Here is a 21,433-nt window from a genome sequence, read left to right as displayed (position 1 = left end):
GTGTGGAACGTGGAAGCAAGGGGTGCCATCTGTCTGTGAGCACATGGGTGTGTGCATGTGTGTCCTGGGGTCAGCTGTGAACTCACTACCTGACTGTGAATGGGAATGGAGGTGGGCAGCGTGGCCAGGAAGCAGGACATACAGGTGTGGTCTAGGCCTGCCACAGACCCACTCTGTGACCTCAGGCAACTCCCTGACCCCCTCTGGGCCTCAGCATCCCCGTTGGACAGTGGATGATCTAATAGCCTTTCCCACTAGGCCATTCAGGACACCCTTGTGGAAGTGCTGTCTGCGTACGTGTGTGTGCACACAAGTGCGTGTGTGCACATGCACGTGCATGCATGCATGTGCGTGTGAGGGGGCATGGCTGAGTTTGGGAAGGAGGGCCGTGGGGGCTGGAAGCCTGCTCGTGGCAGTGCGTGCCTCCGCTCCGCACAATGCGTTCTGCATGTCTCCCTTCAGGTTCCAGTCGGTGCAGAGTGTGTAGGCGAAAGCCCTGCTGTGAATTTTGAAAATAGTTATTTTTGTCGCTGGCAAAGGAGGCCTGTTAGGACTCGTCAGCTTGTGGATGAGCGGGATGGGTGGGGTGGGGTGGGGTGGGGTGGGTGCAGTGATGTGGGGGGAGGGGTACGTGAATTGCTGACTGAGCTGCACGGCACTGCAGGGGTGGCTGAGCCCAGGAGTGACGGTCTAACTGGGGGCCGCAGGGACCCTCCTTTCCCCTTGGCCCTGATCTTTACCTCTTATCACCTCCCCCAACTGGAACTTTTCTCTGCCTCCAGAATATTGATTCCCAGACTGTGATGGGACCAGGATTGACTGAGGCCTTTGGAAGTCACTGGCTTTCCCCTGTCCTCCAAGCATTTCCACCAGCTCAGGAGGGAGGTTCTGAAGACGTTGCCCATTGGGATGATGTACCAGACCCAGTGAACCCTAGGGGCAGGTTGTCCACAGTCTGCCCATTATCTGTAGTACTCCAGCTCTGCTAGGTGTGTGTCCGAGCCATGAGGGCTGGGTCTTCCAGAGTGGCATGGGGCCAGGGCTCAGTTGAGTGGAGGTCCCTTCTGTGCCTGCTCAGAGTCTGCTCTGCCCAAGGGGCCTGGTCCAGCCTCCAGCTGCTCTTTCTGGGACCTCTGCCCTTTGGGGCCACAAGTATAGGACCACAGAAGGCCCATTCTGCTCTCTTCTAGATACCACGGCTTTCTGCCTGTAGCCAACCTTGCTCCAAAGCAAGAGTCCATCTTGGGATGAGGGCCGGCAATGGTTCCTGGCGTCTTGAGGAGGCACAGCCCAGGTTGCAGTCCAGTCTCAAACCCAGCCCAGACCCTGCCCAGAACAGAGTCCTCCCTAACCCAGAACCCAGCAAATAGCCAGGAACCCCACTCAAGCTTCAGTCAGAGCCCAGCAGTCCCTTCTGCCTACCAGGAAGGCCTGAGAGTCATGGAGGCTCTCGGATGAGGAGAGACCAGGACTTGGGACGTTGTGATGAGAAGCTCAGTCCACTGTGGCTTCTGCTCCTCCTAGCAGCCAGCATGGCTCCCATCTACCCCTTCTGTGTCCTGGGGCTCCTTGAGATCCCCCGGCCAGGGCACCCTGGTCTGCATTTTGTGTCAGACAGAACTTGTACCACTTGTCCCTGTGTGGGTAGGGGTGGGAGGGAGGGCAGCCCTGGCCTCCCAGGTCACAGATCCATGGAGTGGAGCCCTAGCTGCCTGGCGATGCCCCTGGTCCAGTCCCATGTGGCAGTACATCTTCCAGCCAGAGGGGCTAGAGCAGGGGGCAGCCAAGCTGGACCCTGCCCATGGAGTCCTGGGCTCTGAGCCCCATCCTAGGCCTTGGCACTGTTCCCTCCCCTTGCTTGGTGCCTGCTGGCTATCTTGGGACAGGGGTGAGCCGGCCTGACAGTGCAAGGGAGAGCTGGGGCAGAGCGGGGAAGGGCGGCTGCACTGTTTCGGGAGGCAGGTTCCAGAGAGCCATCCTGACCCTGCCTCTGACTAACGCCACTGTGGGACAGCAGCTTCCCCAGTTTGGGTTCGGTCACCCTGTTTGTAAGGGGTGTGGGTGCCCTCGGGGCCCTCCCAGCCCTCCTGGAGGCCACATACCACAGGGCAGAGGTGCTGAGCCCTGCTGGATGGCCTTGGCTGGGTAAGTCACATCACATTTCTGCAAAATGGGCAATAATTGTACCTATCTCAAGGGATGTTTTTGTGAGATCTGGGTAGTGTAATGTGTAAGGTTCTCAGCACAGGGTCTGCCTTTGCAAGGATAATAACTATTTTTCATGTCCTTGGAGTCAGTGAACAAACATTTTGTCTCCGTCTTTCTTAGGAGGAAGTGGAGGCTCCAAGGGGTAAAGACATGCCCTTAGCTTCACAGTCAATGACAGGCTTGAACTTGGGTCCTTTCCCTGCAGGTCATGCCGTGCAGCCCTTGGCCTCCAGCAGCCATTGTCTGTCCCGTGGCTCCTGCTTCCCCATCCCCTGCCGGGGTGTGGCTCCTATGTGGGACTCCTCCGTGGACCTTACTGCTCCCAACCCCTAACTCCCCTCCCTCCCTGTGAGTGCAGACCCGGCGTTCCTTACCATAATTAATTAATCAAGTCACTCTCCACCCAGACCCTCTGCATGATCACTTCTCTTGGCCCACTTTCCACTAATTCTGCCCTCATGCCTGCTGCCCTTAGTTGGACAGGCTTTGCAGGGACCCTTTGGATTGCACATTTTCTGGGTGTCTGCCCAGACGCTGGAGGCCTGTGCATGAGAGCAAATATGCAAGTTCTTAAGGTGGGTGCCAAGCCTGCTGTCCCACCAGCCCTGGGGCTCCGATCACCAGCCCACCCCCACCATGGCCCAGGGACTCAGTCCTGGTCCCCTTTTGTCCCATCAGCATGGACTACAGATCCACATGCCGATCTCTGTCCTTGCGTGTCAGAGCCGTGCTCAGTGGTCTCCAGGCCTCCCGCCCCCGGCCACAGGCCTGTGGTTGAGTACCATATGCATGTTCCACATGGGGCGCACGTGTTGGCCGCGTGCCTACCATGGCCCTGGGGAGTAGGGAGTCTGGCAGGAGCAATCCCCCGATGCCGTCATCTGCTCATTCTCTCAGCACCACCGAGACACGGCTGACTCCTCACTGCCCGCCGCTGCTGACCATAGCTGCCAGCCCCATGGGCACGGGGAGGCAGGCCATTAGCAGCTGGGCTCCTTGCCAGAGAGGCGGTTACCCCCAGGGTGGGTGGGTGCATTGGAGGTATGGTGGGCAAATTACAGTCCCAGCAGGCCCCACACCCCTGAGTTGGGCCTGCAAAGGATTTGAGGGGTGCGTGCAAGGTGCATGTATATGAGGGAGAGCTATCGAGGAGGCCTCTTCCTCTTTTCCCCTTTCCCTTCCCGCACACTCCTCTCCACCATCTGTCACTGTCAGGATCCCCCAGCAATGCCTGCACAGGATCCCAGCCACCATGGGGAGTGAGTCACAGAGATGGAGAGACAGAAAGGAGGGGAGATAGAAACAAGAATGAAAGTGAAAGGGAAGGGGAAAGATATGGAGAACTGGGAGGAATGCAGTGGAGGGAGGGAAGCAAAAGGAGACAAAAAGATGAGAAAGAAAAAGCAGAGAAAAGAAAAGGAGAGTTGGAAAGGAAGAGAGGCATAAGGAGGAAAAGACAGACAGAGGTGGCGGGGCATGGGGTGGGGCTGGCGTAGCCCTGCCCCCTTCTGCCACATAGGCCACCACCATGGAAGAGAGTTGGCCCATCTACATCTTCTCCATGCCTTTATATTCCCTCCTGAATCACTGCCGAGATCCCCTCCGTGAGCTCTGCTCTTTTCTGAACACACTCCATTTTATCAGTGTCCCCGCTGTGGGGGGCTTGGGCAGCAGTGGGGGTGGTCAGGCCAGCATCAAGCCAAGTGGGACTATCACCTCCCTTGTTTTGAACACTATGCTTCCATTAATACAGCCTCACAACACATTTGCCTTTTATTTATTAAGCAATGTTATCATTCTGTTGGCACCTGATAAGCTGGAGGTCCTCGCGCCCTCATCCCTTCCCAGTCTCAGTTCTTTGTACTGTAGGAATCGCTGCAAACCAAGCCCAGGCAAGATGACATCCAAACCATCAGCTAAACCCCAGGGCTCTGAAGTTCCAGGATTTGATGGTGGTGGTGTGTGCTTCCATGATGCAAAGAGAGGGGTGTGAAGAGGGAGGGACTTTTAAGTCCCTTGATTGTAATAGCTTCTCATTTTTTTGAGCATTTACAGTGCCAGCCACTGTGCTCATCTCATTTAAACCAAAGAACAGCCCTGGGGGAAGGGAGTATTATTCACCCTATTTTTCAGATGAAGAAACTGAGGCACAGAAGGGTTAGGATACTTATCCAAAATCACACAGCCTGTAAGTCATGCAGCTGAGACACCTGCCTTGGCCTGAAATCCATACCTTAACCACCAAAAAAACACTGCCTCTCCCCTGGGCAATGATGGGGCCGCCTTGGTGGTTGCTAAAAGCACTTTTCTGTTTGGAAGGCATTCACCCCTGGGACAGGATAGAGGGTGGCGGGGCCCTGCCCCCTCACATGCCTCAAGCTGGGCCGCAGCGTTCTGTGCCCGGTGTCCTGTGCCCTGCCTGCTGCCCCCGGCTGTGCGGCCCCCAAGGGCAGGCCTCTGCCTCTGCCTCTGAATTGCGACGTTGGCGGCAGCAGCGGAAAACATATTGTGCGCAGAAACAAAACTGAGTGTTTTTTCCTTTTTCTGAAGGTGGTAATGGTGCAATTAGTGGCTAAACCATTACCCCTCCCTCCCCACTCCTCTCTCTCCCTTGCTCGCCTCCCCTCTTTCCCTACTGCCTCTCTCCCTTTTCTCTCTTGGGAAGAGGTGACTGTATTGGAAAGCCCATCTCATCATTCTCCTGACTCTCAAGAAGAAGGGCAGAATTGGGGGATACCCAGTTGTCTCCAGGGACCCCTGGGCCTAAGGTAGAAAGTCAAGGACTTGCTACTGTTGGGAAATACCAACAGGCAGATATCCAGCAAGTGAGATGACCAGAAGGGGTTTGAAGGTTCAAAAGAGGTGGACTGGACACCAGGGGGTTTGATTCCTGGGTCCTTTCCCCCACCCTGCGCTCACTGAGGACAAATGCTGGCATGATGCTTCAGCCTGGCGAGCTGCGAGATGAGCTAAGACATCCTTTCCCTGAGTGAAGGGAGTTGGGCTTGAAGAATCTGAGATTCTAAGTCCAAGCTGGTCTGATGGGAGGGGTCAGGCCCCCTTAAGATGTTTCTCTCATTCTTTCAGAAACTAAAAAGAACCCTCATGTTTCCATACTTCCCAAGGGCCTTTGTAGCCCTTAGCCCACTCCATTTTCCCAGCCTTTCTCTTCAGGGACAGCTTTGTTCCCCTGTTTTGTAGAGAAGGAGCTGGTGGCTCAGAGAGGGTCAGTGACTTTCCTAAGGTCACACAGCTAATAAATGCTAGAGCTGGAACGTGAATTGAGATCCTTGGTTTTAAACTCCATTCTCCTTCCTTCTTAAATCCCCAGGTCTTGGGCTGTGATCTTGGGACCATAAGTATGGTTGCTTCCCTGAAGAGTTGAAGTTGGCAGGGAATGTACCCACAAAATTTGGGAATGAGGATTCCAGGGCAGGTCCATGGCTGCTGGCCTAGCCCTGGTAAGCCAGGCCATGCTCCCCTCCCCACCACAACCTCCCACCTCCTTTACTTTGACTTGAAGCACACACAGAAACTGGGACACAAGCCCCAGGAGGCCAGATCTCCACAGTTGTCTGGGGCATGGGATGGGGGAGAGGTTAGGAAGAGATCTCAGAGAGGACCGACTGTCCCAGCTGTGAGGGGTGGGGGTAGCAGGCATCCAGGACAGCTGCCTCTAGAATCCTTGTGTCTCCCCTGCACTTCTCCCCCAAGCTTGTGTGCCAGCATGAGGGACGAGGTGGCAGAAGAGCAGAGGAAGAGCAAAATAAGAATGCCAGAAACAGAGGGCAACAAACAAATGAGCAAAGCAGAGGGGAACAGAGAGATGGCTGCAGAGGCTATAGTGATCCACAGAGAGAGAGACATCCCAGTGAATTAGCCATCATTTCCCAGTAAATCTTAGAACCCGGCTGTTGCCAGGGTAACGGGGCAATACCTGTCTCTCCAGAGAAGATGAAGTTGCCAGGGTAACTGCATCCTGTCTTTGCCGGGGACCATCCCGGAATGTGGCACCCACTGGCCGTTACCATGGCAACTGCTTTTTTGCCCCACTTCATCCCATCCCTCCACCATTGGGGGTGGGGGAGATGGGAAAAGAGGAGATCACTTGTGGACTAAGTTTGTTCTCCTCCCCCCTCCCTCCCCCTCCCCTGGCCAATTTCCCTGGGGTGCTGGGTCCACCCACCCCCAGACCCAACAGGCCTGCAGGATTGTGTGCAGTAGGGCCAGGGCGTCCAGGAGCAGGTTTCTCAGTGGAAAGCAGGCAGGTGTTGGGGAGGCAGTTACCGGGGCAACCGGAACAGGGCGTTTCGGAGGTGGTTGCCATGGGGACCTGGATGCTGACGAAGGCTCGCGAGGCTGCAAGCAGCCACAGTGCCCTGCTCAGAAGCCCCGGGCTCGTCAGTCAAGCCGGCTCTTGGTTGGCACTCGGCAGCACGGGCAGGCGAGTGGCTCCTGGTTCCAGGAGCCGAGCAGCAGCGTCCCAGTCCTGGTCCCCCAGCCCCAAGCCTTGCCTGCCTGCCCAGCGCCAGGATGGCCACCATCACCTGCACCCGCTTCACAGAAGAGTACCAGCTCTTTGAGGAACTGGGAAAGTGAGTTGCACCTCGGGGAGTCCTGGAGGGTGTGTGGTGGGGGGGGGTCAGTGTCATCACAGGCAGTGCGTTTGCCTGTGGTGCAAGGGGTGCACACGTGCATTCCTGTGCACACAGTCGTGGGCAGGCGACATGCATTTGGAGGCACTTGCTTGTGCACGGAGTGTCTAGAGTCAGGTGTGGGCATGTTTGGGGGTGCACAGATGTACCAAGGCCAGCCAGGTGGTTGTGTGCATGTAGGTTGGAAAGGTTGATGTGCATGCACACACCCAGGTACACACCCAGGTACACATGACCTGGGCACACACAGATTCTTAGAAACTCAGGGCTGAGAAGGGCTCTTGCCAGTCAAATGGTTCCAAAGCTGGAATCCCCTCTCCTCTTTCACTTGAGGGTGCCATCTGGCTTCAACTTGGCTATCTCTGGTGACAGAGAGTTTCCCACCTCCCAGCTAGTGCTTCCTGACTTTAGACCCTACGCTAACTGTGCAGAGTGGCCAACTTCTCCCCGCAAGCACGGCTCCTGCCCACATTCCCCCTCCAGCTTGTGCCAGGAGTGAAGGCATGAGTATAGCAAGGGTTAATGTCTGAGCGCCTGGTGATGCTTCCTTGGTGTTGGGAAAAAGGAAGGGGCAATCAAGCCAGTTTGGGGGGGCGGCCAGCGCTGTTGCGGAGACTAGTGGTACAAAGGGCACACCAGCTCTGGTCCCTTGGAAAGTTGCCCAGCCCCCCAGAGTTCATTTTCTGCCTCTGATGATGGGTGGTAGAGATAAGGGTGGGAGGATGAGGGGAAAGGGGAACCCCTTGGGGTAGCCCGGTAGGATGTGGAGCATCGGGGAAGGGTTTCTGGATGCCCCAGTTAGGTTTATGGCAGAACCTGGGATGAATCAAGGGTTGGGGTGCAGTTTGGAGGTAGAGTTGGCCCCATGGGCTAAGGAGAGCCAATACTCTGCTTGGTTCCTGTGTAGCAGCAGGAGTGCAAGGAGAGGGGTCCTGTAAGTGGGTGTGTGCTGATATAAGGTCTAGATGTGTGCGCATGAGTGTGCACTGTGGGTGGGGGTTGATGTGTGTTGTTTAAGGACTGACTGTGGGGGTGCATTGTGTGTACTGACAGGACATGCAAGTATTCATGCATATACACCAGGAGGAGGGGCTGGTTTGTGCTTCACAAGTGAAGTCTAGGAATGCAAGTGTGCCTTGAAAAGGTATATGTATGCGAGTGTCACGGGGGTGCCATTGGCTGGTTTGCATGGGAGTGAAAGTGTGAACTTGTGTCACCATGTGTGCACATGTATGGCAGGTCAGAGCTGTGTGCCCATCAGTAGGTAAATGAATGTAAATGGGGGTGTGCAAATACATGTCTGTGTAAGGATGCACATGTCTATGCACATGTGAGATGGGCTCAATTGTGTTCTATTAGGTCTGGCCATATGCATGTGTGTGTGTGAGGGCTGGGGTGCATGCACATGGGCAGGTGTGTGTGTGTGTACATGTTTGTATGAACATGTATGTTTGTGAGGCCTGGGCATACGGGCTCATGCAGGAATGTGGGTGTCGTAGGCATCTGTGAGCTCATGCTGGGTATCTGCATATGTGTGGGAGGTGGGCCTGTGGCTGCGAACAAGTAGGCTGCCCGCACACACACATACACACACACACACACACACACATGATATACTGATACCCACATGCCAGCTCCCTCATATGGACACATACCCATATGCACATGTGTGTTCACTCATGTCTTCATACTGCCTGGCTTTCTGAGTGTGTTTCTGTTTTGGGGGCAGGAACCAAATATTTCAGGCTGCTCTGGAGGGCTGAGGCTAACTGCTAAACTGTGGACCCCATCTCCAGCTGGTTTCAATGCCCACATGGAACCCAGGAATTCCCTGATAACTGGGAGCTGCCTTTCAGGGTGCAGCTAAGGCTTGGTTATGGCAGGACTGCGTCACAGAGTACAGTGAAATGGAGTTGGGATATGACTCAGGCACCCAAAGTGAAAATACAAGTCATGTTTTGCCCCAACGGGAGGTGGATATCATTGGAGCCTGGGTTCTGTGGGGGCGACTTAGCAGAGCCTTCTCCACCCCACTGCCTCCCCGGGTGCTCGAGGCACCCAGACCGGGGTAGAGTTTCAGAGGAAAGGGAGCCCTGGTGGGGCCACGGCAGGAAAGCCGAGGGTGGCAGGCATGGCCAGGCTTTGTCCAATCCATTTCAGACCTCTTCTTTCCAGAATGATCAGTGCTCTTCACCCTTTTTAGGTCACATATTCCTCCAGGAATCTGATGAAAGACTAAGTCCACATTCCCCAGAAAAATGCACACACCTACAAAACGTGGCAGTGTCGGAGCTTGCAGGACGTTGGGGCGACTGTGTCTGGGCCCAGGGTTAAGGATGCATGTGTGGAGGAAGGGGGAGGCGCAGAGTCAGGCAGTCACCATGATGAGGCCGTGGTCTCCAGTCCTGGACCGGCGCTTCTACCCGGCAGTGTCCCGGGTGGCAGTCAGGGCCCAGGCTCCAGAGCCAGGCTTTGAGTTTGTCTTCACCACCCCTAAGCTCTGGGACACCAGGCAGGCTATAGACCCCTTGGGCCCACTTTTTCCCCCGACCCATAACGTGAAGATAATAAAAGGTCATGAAGATTAAGTGAGACTGTGCTTGAGAAGCTGTGGCATCCAGCCTGGCACACAATGGGCCTTAAACAAGGGAACCCTGCTGGGATGACTGTTGTCCTCAGAGGCTGGGCAGGGCTGAGGTGGGCGTGGAGCTGGCCAGGTGTTCCCCACCTGGGGAAGGGGCACACCAAACCTTGCCTCCCTTGACTTCTCTTCTGTGGGGGGCTGTGATGAAGATGCTTGCAGGGCCCCACCCTTCCATTGGTGATCCCCAGTCCCCACCCACCAGACATTGTAGGTACCCAGAAGCAGGGTCCCCTTGCTAGGAATTTACTTCAGATCGCTGCCAGGGAGGCTGGCAGAGGCAGCCGGATTGGCCCAAAAAGGGGCCACGGGGGTCTTTGGACCTCCTTCCGCAGGGCTCTGGGCTGCCCAGCTGGAGCAGAGGGAAGTGCCTCTGGCATCCTGCCCAGAGGGGCCTGGCCCTGTGACTTCAGGCCTTTGATGAGCCCAGGTTAGGACTCTGGACATAAGAAACACTCTTCCCCTCCTCTCATGGTGGGCAGCCGGCTTGGAGTCCGGGTCCTGGGCAGGGGACTTCCAGGGCCTCTTGAGGCTGCCGGACTAGAGGTAAAAGAACTACTGGTCCCACCAAGACATGAGTTTAGGCACTCCAGGAGTGTCCCTAGAGGGTTGGGGAGGGGCTGTCTCTTTGAACCCAGAGACCAGCTCAGTCCCTCCTCTCTTGACCCAAATCCTCCTTCCAACCATGGAAGGAGAGAAAGGAAACCCCAGCCCTAGGAGCATGGAGCATGGAGCCTTGCTCAGTGGCACGCTCCGGTGACACCAGCTCCCGGGGGTCAGGGTGGGCCTAGGCATCCAGGCCAGGGCTCCAGGCCAGAGCCCACCTTCTCGGAGGCAGACCAGGATCTTAGAGAAAGACGAGCGGGCTGCTCGTGGCGGGCAGGGGAAGTGCAGAGGGCCCAGGGAAGGGGTCAGGGGCAAGGAACTGGACTTTGACATTCTCTGGGCTTTAGATGCCACCCCCAGGAGAGGTTAAAGAGGCAGAGAATTACCCTGCAGCCTGTGTAATTGCTGGCGCTATGCAGAAAGCACCTCAGAAGGAGATTTTACTTGAGAGGGGGAGGGAGAGGAAGAGAGACTGGAGAGAAAGCTGCCCACTCGTTTCTCTCCAGAAACAGGGATCTGAAATGGACTTGCAGGCGGTCTTGGGTTGAGGGTGGGAGCGTGTAGGGTCTGGGGTTGGCTGAAGGCTGTCAGAGGGAGGCGAGAGGGCTGGCTCCTCATCAAGGTGACCTCTGCCTGAACCCCAAGCCCTGCTCACCTCTGCAGTTTCATACATGCACCAGGCTGGGGTTGGAGGGGCCCAGATGCAGCTCCCTGAGCTGGGGGTCCAGGGTCCCAGGTGTTGAGGTTCCCTCTTGGGACTCAAGCTCTCAGAGCTGTAAAATGGGCTTAGCAACCCCTCCCCTCCCCAGCAAGGGCAGTGTCACCCTGGAGAGAGAACACCTGTGCATAAATGCACCATCCAGAGATGGGGTGGTGTGCTTTTATTCCACTTCTAATAACCTCGCACATCCCCATAGCACTCTGGGGCCCACGAGGCACTTTCCCATCCATTAGCTCATCACCATACGGCTTATTCATCCATCTCACAGGTGAGGAGATCAAGGCTGGGGAGGGGGAGGGTGCGGTCCCGGGGACAGGTGGCAGGACTTAGACTTGCATGCAGGCCTCCAGGTCTCCAGGCATGCGGTGTGAGGGGGAAGGTGTTGCTGGAAGGGAATGCTTTCCGTGCCCTATCTGGGATGTATCCTCCCTCTTGCCAACTAGCAAGGGAAGAGTGGGGAGTGGTTTTGTGGGGCTGGGGGTGGTGGGATGGTGGGGGTGGGGTGGGGGATGCTAAGCTGTAGTTTATTTTCCAGTCATCGTTCTGCCTCTAACTTACCAGGCCACCCTGGGTGGGTCACTTGTCCTTTGCATACCTCAACTTTAATATCTGTAAAATGGGCGCCTTGATACCTCTGCAGATGCCTGAAATATCCTCATTCCCATTGCACCGTCTCCAGCTTCCCTCTGTGGGGGCCATGCATGGGAAATTACAGACCCCAGAACATCAATGTAGTGGAAGGACCATAGAGACTGCCTGCTCACTGCTTAGGTAGTGGAGCCAACACTCAGAAAGAGGCGATTTCCCCCGGGTTGCAGGGAGAGTCAGTGGCAAAGCCAGGGCTAGGGGGCCAGATGGTGTGCAGGGGCCAGAGGCCAATGAATGGGAAATTGGGAGGCAGGTCCCCAGGGAGGGGGTGGCAGGGGCAGGATAGGGGACAGCCTTTCCTCCCTCCCACACCAAGCCCTGCGAGCGGCAGTCGCGCACATGTTCTGGTGCATGCCGCAGCCCTCCGCCCCCGCACAACCGCCCCCACGCAGACTGAGATGCTGACACTCAGCCGAGCTGCCCTCCCTCCCTCCGTGCCTCCCTCCACAAGCACGCAGTGACACCACTGCCGGCGCCCCCTGCAGCCTGGGGCCGGCACCTCCACGGCCCTCTCTGTGGGATGGGGACAGAGCCCGTGGATGCAATGGGTGCATCCAGCTGCTAGTGCACATGCACACATAAACACGCACACATGTATGTGCATGCACACCGGGCACCTTCACACCAGCTTCTGGAGCACATGCATGCATGTGGACACATACACACCGGCTGCGATGGAGCATAGAGCACAAGTTGACCCTCCCAGGGCAGGGACAGCAGTCTGATGGACTGGCCTTCTGGGCTCTGTGTGTGTGTGTGTGTGTCTGTGCCTTTCTCTGTCTCTTTTCCTCTCAGTATCTCTCTGGTCTCTCTCCCCTTCTCTCTCCTTTTGCAGGCCCTTTGCCACAGTCCACGTTCTCCTGCATGTGCTCTGCCCATAGTACATTCTCTTCTGAGCTTTCACATGGAACCTTCCTCCTGCCCCCCAAGCAAGTGTGGCCCAGCCCCTGGGGTGTGCCCTAACCTGCTGAGGCCCAGCCCATGGGGCATGGCTGCCCACCGAGGTGTCAAGTGGGCCTGCCTACAAGGCCAGAGGGGCTTTCTGTGCTGGAAAAGGCTGGGGGCCTTGGTGTCTCGGGGTCACACGGGAAAAGCACATCTGTGATTCTTTCATCCATTCACTAAGTATTTCTTGAGCACTTGCTCTGTTCCCAGCCCTGGGCCAGCCCAGCAGGTGCCACATGCAAGACTTGTTTAGTCTTTGTTCTCATGGGGCTCACAGTCTGGTGCAAAGCAGATATTAATTAAGTCATTTCAGAAATTATTTAAAAGCAACTGGATGAGGGCTATGAACACAAACGTGGAGCTAGGGGCTGCAAAGAGACCTCAACTGGGAGTGAGGGAGATATCAGGGAAGGCTCCCTGGGGTGGTGACATCTGGGAGCTGGAGGCTGAATAAGAATTAACCAGTGGGAAGAGGGTGGAAGAGTGTTCCTCAGAGTGGGAACAGCCCAGGCAAAGGCTTTGAGGTGTGTATTCAGATGGTGCATGTCAGTCTCAGGGACACTCTTTTCTGCCCTATTCAGCCCAACCTGACTCCCAGATTCTTGGCACCCAGAAGGAATATTGAAAACCTGTATCTTTTCTAGAGGAGAGAGGGTGGCCTGAGCAATGATGGTCTGCAAGCCATATCAAGTGAGGGAGGGCTGAGGAACTGGGGGACTTTAGCAGGGAGAAGAGCCCCCCTTGGTGGCTGTGGCCTCTCCCATCATCTCTGCAGGGAGATTCTGGGGCTAGAGAGCAGAGAGCAGACCATCCTTGTGGCCCTGGGGGGCAGAGCTGGGGCCAGACGTGTAGAATAATGGGGAGGTGGATTTCAGCTTGACATAAGGAAGAACTTTCTGAAGGTCAGAACTGCTCCCCTGCCCTATGGATGGACACGGCCTCTGGAGAGAGTGAGCTCAGTGGTAGCAGAGCTGTGCAAATCCACACCCCTGGTCTCACCCATTTGCCTTCCTGGCATGCCTGCTGCCCCACCCCCTGCCCTCACCCAGTGAGATGCTTTTGCTGCCAGAATGAAGCGGGCAGAAGGTTTCAGGGCCAGGATGTCCTCGGCCCCATTCAGAATATCTGTGTTTTACAGATGGGGAACCAAGGCCCAGAGACCACGCTCACACAGATCAGGGACACAACGTGAACTGGGCGCTCCGGCCTCTTTCCATGCTAACGCTGGTCTGTCTTCCCCCTGGGAGCCTCTCTCCCTGACACAGGGACCTCTGCAAGCCTTTGTGGCCGGCACTGAGGACAGAGGCTGGGGAGAAAGGAGCCCTTCAGCATCTTCCCTGCTTTGCTGCACTCTGGCCCTACCTCTAAGGGCTGTGACTGTTTTCCTTTTTTTTTCCTTTTTGTCACCCATTCAAGAAAACCCATGTGCAGCCCCAACAAGGAATATGTTGGAACTTCTGTTGGTTCAATGTTCCCTACAGCAAACAGAATCTTCTGGTTCCCAGGCCGTCTGTGTCCCCCACGAGACTTCTGCTGGGTTGGCACAGGGCAGGCCTGGTTGTGGGGGGGTGGGGAGGGCAACTTGAAGACATCGCGTCCCTGCAGCATCTTCTGGCATCTAGGAGTGGGCGGCTGCAGCCAGGGGTGGGAGGAGGGGAGAGGTGTGGTTTCAATGATAGGTCCTAGGATTTTCTGGCTGAAAAATCTCATGGTTTGTAGCATCTGGGCAGAGCTGCTGTGGAGAGCCAGGGTCACGAAGGGGAAAGCCAAGCACAGGAGGCTCCCGAGTCCCCAACCCCTATCTCATTTAATCTGTTTGTCATTTGGAGACCTGCATAGCTGGTGTTTTTTTGTTCATAATACTGCTTTTAAAAGAACATAAATACAAAGAGGGAAAGAGCTTACAAATGACTAATCTAGTCGAACAGTTGATTTCACAAATGGGGAAGCTCAGGCCCCAAAAGGCAAAGGGACTTCCTAAAGTACATAGAGGTGGGTGACATAGAAACATTCTGTTCAGGATTTTCCTTTTGTTTCTGAATGAGTCCGATCCCAGCTTTTTAAATAGTATCTTCCGGTTTAAGATTCTGTTTTGGGAATCCAGGGTCCTTCAGAGAATCTCATGAAGGCTCTGTCTAGCCCTCTCCTCAGAAAAATACACAACCACTTGACATGCAGAAGGTTGTATATTATTTCCCACTGATCCCCTACCCAGAAGCCCATCTGTGGACCCCAAGTTAGGGCCCCCTCTGATCTGAGAGGGTGAGGTATTGGAAAGAGCACTGCACTATGAGTCAGGAGTCCCGGGTTTCAGGTCTTGAGTCCATCTCCTTCCCTTGGCCTCAGTTTCTTCATCTCTGGAATGGGGAGTAGGTGGGCCTGAACCGGAAGATATTCCTTGGTAAACCAGAGTCTCAAACTCGAGCCTCCCAGGTGGAGCTCTAGTGTGTCCAACCCCTGCTCTTTCCTTCCTCCTGACATTCTAAACCTGTCTGCGCCGCCCTCCACGCCTCCGGGCCTTGATCTGTGTGAGTGCTCCGATCAGCCAGCCTGGGGGAATGAGATACTGACCACCAAGAGCTTTACAAATCCTCTCACAAGTAGCAGGTCGTGCATATGACCCGGAAGCTTTCTGAAATCACCCCAGCTCATCTCAGAGTTGATAATCATAGAATCCTTTGGTATCTTAACCAAGAGGGGGAGATTTGGGGAGGAGACTGGGCTTTGATTATGAGGTGCCTGTAGCACACAGGCAAATAGTCAGTGAATAGCTAGAACTATGGGACTAGAGATCCTAAGAGAGGAAGGGCTTAGAGATGCAGATTGCAATGTTGCTGGGTGATGGTCCATGGCTTTTCACCATTTTGGAGCCACAGTCTCCTTTGTGAAGCTGATGAAAGATACGTATCCTTGGCCCAGAAAAATGCAGACACAGAATATTTTTAATAACATTTTCAGGGGTTCTGAATGCTCAGAGCCTCCCTGAAGATCCCAGTTAATGGCCCCTGGTAGAGAGGATGGAGAGGATGGAGGAGGAAGGGGCAGGAGACTGGGTGCAGAGAGAACAGGACTGAAAGGAGCTCAGGGAGGAAGATGAGGGAGGGAAGGCTCTGCCAGCCAGGGGTTGCCAGGCGGAGTGCAGCGACCTCAGGCTGGGTGGTCGGGCAGCACTTCGTGTGGGGCACGCAAGGCGGCTCGGGCCCCGTGGGGCTGGGGGTGGATGGGTGGGCCTGGCACAAGCCTTTCCATGGCACCCCGGGGGCGGGAGCCAGATTGTGGTGGGTTCATGGCGTGTGGGAGGTGGGAAGAGAAGCGGCGGATGTTGGGCACTTGTTCTGGAAATTTGGCAGCAGAGAAGGAGGGAGGAAGGAAGTGACCCAGTCTGCTGGGTTGAGAGAAAGGTTCTTAGTTGTGGGTTTTTTGTGGGGGGGTAGAGGGGTGGGGGGTTATTTTTCCAGAACAAGGGAAACCTGGGTGTGTTTGAGGAAGCAGCCAATGAAGGAAAGATCTTAAAAGTTGTGGAGATCTGAGAGAACCTGACCCCAGGGGGCCCAGAGTGGAAGGAGCGTCCAATGGGCATGATGTCTTCAGAAGCCCCTGCAAAGAGAGTTCCTGCACAGGTGTGCCTGGGCTCCCAGCGGCTCAGGGTGAGGGTGGAGAAGCTTCCTTTAAAGGAAAGAAGGCAGGAGGCAATAACCAGTCCCAGTAGCGGGGAGCTCATCCTATCCCAACATAGCAGGGACCCTCACAAATGGCCCCAGAAGGAAGTAGGGCTGGGCTCCTCATCCCCACCTTTCAAATGGGCAGACTGAGGCCCAGAAGGATAAGCAAGCCAACTGAGACTGCAGCACCAACGTTTCCAGGGGTGCCAGGCCAGAGGGAGTAGCGGAGCCCCTGTGGGCCGGCAGCCAGCCACTCCCAGGACACCGAGACCGCCCGGCAGCCAGGAAGCAATTTCCCAGTGTGAATCTTGCTTTTCACGGCCCATTAGCACGTTCCCACATCCTCAGCCCGGCTACAGGGCCCTCTCCTGCTGTAGGATGGCTGGGCAGAGTGCTGCCTGCTCGCTCACATGCAGTGCCCACACTCATCCCTACTTACCTGGCCCCCCACACCTCCCCTGGCCTACTTCTTTCCCGAGCTTGGTAAACAAGGTCCATTTTGCATCTGATGAGGTCAGTTGTACTCATTGCTTTGTAGATAATGATGCCTACAAAAGGTGCCATTTCTTGAACATTTACTGTACTCCAGGGACTGTGCTGAACCCATTGCATACCTTATGATCTTCCGGAATCCTAGAAACAACTGCACAGGGTGGGTGCAATTATTATCCACATTTTATAGGTGAGGAAACAAGCTTACCGAGGGTAAGTGCCTGCTCACAGAGAACTGCACTGTCCGATATGGAAGTCACTAGCCACACAGAGCTAATTAAATTAAAATTAAATTAAATTAAAAATTCAGTCCTTCAGTCGCACTAACCCCATTTCAAGTGCTCTGTATCCATATGTGGCAAGTGGATCCCATATCGGACAACACAGAGAGTATTTCCATTGCCACAGAAACTTCTATTGGACAGTGCTGATACAGAGCACTAAAGCTGGACAGGCCTCTATCCTATAATAACTTCAGCCCCCACATTCTGCATTGCAGATGAAGAAACTGAGGCCCACATTGGGGCAGGTCCCTGCCCAGGGCCTCCCACCAGGGCTGAGAACCCAGATTTGGCCCCTGCAGCATCTGTCTCTTCTACACGTCCACAGTCTGTGGCCCTCAGGCTCACGTGGATACAAACTTCATACCCGTGATGCACACACGTTCTATTACACAGCATCACACATTCAAGGGCACCGGCTGCCTGCTGGACTCACATTTGTGGCAGACATAACCCCCCCTGCCTCCTGACATCCCCTCCCCTCTCTCGGACCCAGGGACACTTTCACAGGCTGTCCCAGGACTCTCACAGGGCTCTCCCACCCTGGCCTTACCCTGTCCCCTCAGGGAGCCCGGGCCACTTCCTCCCGCCCTTGCATTCTCCATCTTGGCCCCCTCACCTCTCCCGCCCTGTTCTGTTCCCAAACTCCTGCCCGCCCACCCTCCTGCTGGCCACCTGCTCTGCTCAGGGTCATGGGAGGAGTGGGCTGGCTCTTCTGTTTGCCAAGGCTGCTGGGTGGTGACCACTCACTCCTGCAGGACGAGAACACAGAATTATGCCTTCTTAGAACAAAAGATAAAACAAGAGAGGAAGCCAGAGCTGCAGGATCCCTTGTCATTGCCACGCGGCTCTCCTCTGCCCCTCATCTCCTGATCTCCACCACTGTGGCAGGCAGGGATGAGCCTTCCCACTTGTGGATGGAGCCACGAGGCCCAGAGAGGGGCTGTGGCCTAACCTGGGGCTGCAAAGGTGGAAGGAGGGGCTCCTGGACCCATCTGAGCCAGCCCCACCATGTCCCGTGATGCTTCAGCTATATGCCTAGTACTGTGCCCAGTGGTTTGCACATGTCACCTCACTTATCTCCCCAACGAACCTGGGAGGTAGATGCTATTATTACCCTTATTTTAACATAGGAGGAAACAAGCTCAGAGAGGTGGAGTGCCTTGCTCAGCATCACACAGCTAGTTAGGGGCTGAGCCAGGAATAGACCACAGGTCTCAGTGACACCAGAGCCTCTGCTCTTGAGGACCACACTCCCTTGCCTTTGGTAGAGTCAGAGAAAAAGGCACAGGTAACCTGGATTCTCTTCCCAGCCTCACTAGTTATACACCTGCCTCTGTTTCCTGATCTGTGAAATGGGGATCATAATTCCAACTGCTCAGGGCTGATATGAGGGTCAAGAAGGGGCTGAGTGGTGTACAGGCATTTGGAGTGAGAAAGCCCTCTGGGGTGTGAGGGCAGGTTTTGATAAACTTCCCTCTCTGAGACTGATAAAAATTATGCAACATCACCCCAGAAAAGAGTACATATGCCTATATTCAGATGCACAGGTTATCATTCAGGGGTTTCGGGCCCTGCAGCCCTACGTCTCCTGCCATGGACCCCTAGTTAGGAACCTCTAAATTACACCAAAACTTGGCTCTGTGTTCTGAGGAGGAAGTTCAGCAAATGTGACTTCTTTTGTTTTATGTATAGGCCTCTTAGGTTCTCAGCTCCTTGGGAATGGAGCCCAAGTTTCTGGGGCTTGGCAAGCCTCCCCAGCACAGAGCCCCACATGACAGCTCCCATCAGTGCTGATTTCCAGGGGGAGTCGGGAAGTCTAGCAGGACTTCCCAGCAGGCAGGTGGGATAGTGCTGATTTGACTGGGGAAGAATTGCCTAGAGAGATGTTAAAATGATAACACAGATTCTCTGGCTCTCTACCCAAAGGTTTTGATTTGGTAGGTCTGGGTGGGGCCTTGGAATCTTTATTTTAGAAGACCCCCAGAGGATTGTGAAGCAGTTAGTTTGATAACCATTGACCTATGGTCTTTACCTAGAACAGGATTTTGTTTTTCTAGTGGAGAAATTATATCTACGCATGCTTGCATGCATCCACCCACCCATCCGTCCATCTATGCAGCCATCCATCCACTCATCCATCGATTCATACACCCACCATCCATCCATCCATCATCCATCCATCCATCCATCCACCTACCCACCTCCATCCATCCATCCGCCCATGCATCCAACACCTATGAACTTCAGATCTGTGCTAAGCATGGAGGCTAGATACTGGTGAGCAAGATTCTGTCCCTGTGCTCAGGAGCTTACAGCCTCTTCCTTCCCTTCCGTCCCCTCACTGAGGTCCTCAGAACTTTTCCTGGAAGTGGTCCCTTTAAAAGTTTTCTCCCCTGGGCTTTTTAGAAGCATGGCCTCCAGCTGGGAAAGGATCTAAAGGTCATCCAGGCCATCCCCTGGCCTGGGTAGGATGGGCATCTTTGACAGGCCAGCTGTCCCTAGCTTCCTCAACACCTGTTCCTATTCCTAACATCCCTGCCTGCCAAAAAATCCTTTCTCCTGTCTCTTTCAGCTCCTCTCACTGTAGGTTAAATCCACCTCCTGTTTCTGAAAGTCTGTTAGGCCCTATTGGTACAATATATTGTGCAGGTGCCAGGAGCATGGAAAAGAACGTTAAATCCTGGCCCTCTAGAATTCATGGTCAGGTTGGAAAGAGAGATAAACAGGTGGGTAAGCAGCCACAAATCTGGCTAGATGGGGTGTTACGGGGTGCTCTGGGAGCACAGAAGAGGGTCCCCAGGGCAGGGAGGCTGCCCAGGAGAGGCGACTCTGACCCAGCTGTTTCCCTCCAGGTGAAGAACAGGTGGGGGCTGCACACCCACGGGAGGATCCATTTCTGTTTGAGGCCATCATTTGCCCTTCTGTCCTCGGGAATTCTGGCTTTCTCCACCTTTCCTACGAGGTCCTATTTCCTGATCCCAGCCCCGGCTCTTCCTGGCTCTTCCTGGCTCTTCCTGGCTCTTCCTGGCTCTTCCTTCCTCATCCTTCTCCACAGTTTCCTGGTTGCTCGCTTCATGCTGCCCTGACATGAAGCCAGAGATTTCATGCCCAGAGTGTGTGCAGAGCAGGCATCCATGCTGACCCACAGGTTTCCTCGGTGCCAGCATCTTCCCTCCTGCTCCCATCTGCATCAACTTTGTGGCATGGACCTGCCTGTAAGCTTAGGGTGGGGGAATAAAGTTTGGAGCATATGGTGGGATGCAGCCACGTCAAGAGCCTGGGCATGACCTAGCATGCTAGGAAATGGGAGGTTGGTGACACAGTGGCTCCTTGGTGTAGGAGAAGTAAAAAACCTGGGAGTGAAAATACCCGCGTTCCAGATGCACCTACGCCCATAGCTGGTTGGGTCACCTTGCGCAATCTGCACCTAGCTACACTTGAGAACAAATGCTGGAGCCCCACGCCACACTGAAAATGCATCAGAATCTGCATTTTAACAAGACCCCTAGGTGATTCATATGTGCATGAGAGTTTGGGAGGCCCACCCAGGAGACTTACTTCTTGCAGTTAGACTGTGGTCATAGCAGTTATGGCTACTGCCAGTCAGACCCCTCAGGGCCTCCCCTGTGATATGAGGGGGTTGCACCAGATGATCTCTGTGCTGGAGGGTACAAAATGGCACCTAGATCCCTCTCTCTTTAGCTAAGCCAACTTGGCAGGTGAAGTCACTGCCCTCCCCCCTACGTGGGATCAGACACCCAGGGAAGTGAATCTCCCTGGCAATGTGGAATATGACTCCCAGGGAGGAATCTAGACCCGGCATCGTGGGATGGAGAACATCTTCTTGACCAAAAGGGGGAAGTGAAAGGAAATGAAATAAGCTTCAGTGGCAGAGAGATTCCAAAAGGAGCCGAGAGATCACTCTGGTGGGCACTCTTACGCACACTTTAGACAACCCTTTTTAGGTTCTAATGAATTGAGGTAGCTGGTGGTGGATACCTGAAACTATCAAACTACAACCCAGAACCCATGAATCTCGAAGACAATTGTATAAAAATGTAGCTTATGGGGGGTGACAATGAGATTGGGAAAGCCATAAGGACCACACTCCCCTTTCTCTAGTTTATGGATGGATGAGTAGCAAAATAGGGGAAGGAAACAAACAAAGAAACAAAGGCACCCAGTGTTCTTTTTTACTTTAATTGCTCTTTTTCACTTTAATTATTACTCTTGTTATTTTTGTGTGTGTGCTAATTAATGAAGGGGTCAGGGATTGGTTTAGGTGATGAATGCACAACTATTGTAATGATACTGTGAACAATCGAATGTACACTTTGTTTTGTATGACTGCATGGTATGTGACTATATCTCAATAAAATGAATAAAAAAAAAAAATGGCACCTAGATGCCAGATCTGGGCTGCAGACCAGTTTTGTTTGGCCTAATAACATGTTCAAATTTTTTTTGGAATTGTGCCAGTATTTAAAAATTGAGAAATTTCACACAAAAATCCAGACTTCTGGCTTCTCTTGAAAAACTGAGTGATCTGATTAATGGGACCATATCCACAT

General features: G+C 54.3%; 1 protein-coding gene across 3 annotated transcripts in view; it reads left to right on the top strand.

Annotated features, from left to right (window-relative positions):
- The first annotated feature begins 6,563 nt into the window (after positions 1 to 6,563).
- CAMK2A (calcium/calmodulin dependent protein kinase II alpha) overlaps positions 6,564 to 21,433 on the top strand; it is a 65,117-nt gene continuing 50,247 nt past the window's right edge. For 2 of the 3 annotated variants that reach the window (XM_037801108.1, XM_037801110.1), the window contains exon 1: positions 6,564 to 6,803. In XM_037801108.1, coding sequence (XP_037657036.1) covers positions 6,742 to 6,803 — 62 coding nt within the window. In that variant the 5' untranslated portion in view covers positions 6,564 to 6,741. The remainder of the gene's footprint in view (positions 6,804 to 21,433) is intronic. The other variant, XM_037801109.1, reaches the window with a different exon arrangement.

This window comes from Choloepus didactylus, chromosome 13, assembly GCF_015220235.1.
Source record: "Choloepus didactylus isolate mChoDid1 chromosome 13, mChoDid1.pri, whole genome shotgun sequence".
NCBI lineage: Eukaryota > Metazoa > Chordata > Mammalia > Pilosa > Megalonychidae > Choloepus > Choloepus didactylus.
This window is presented reverse-complemented; position numbering and strand designations above follow the sequence as displayed.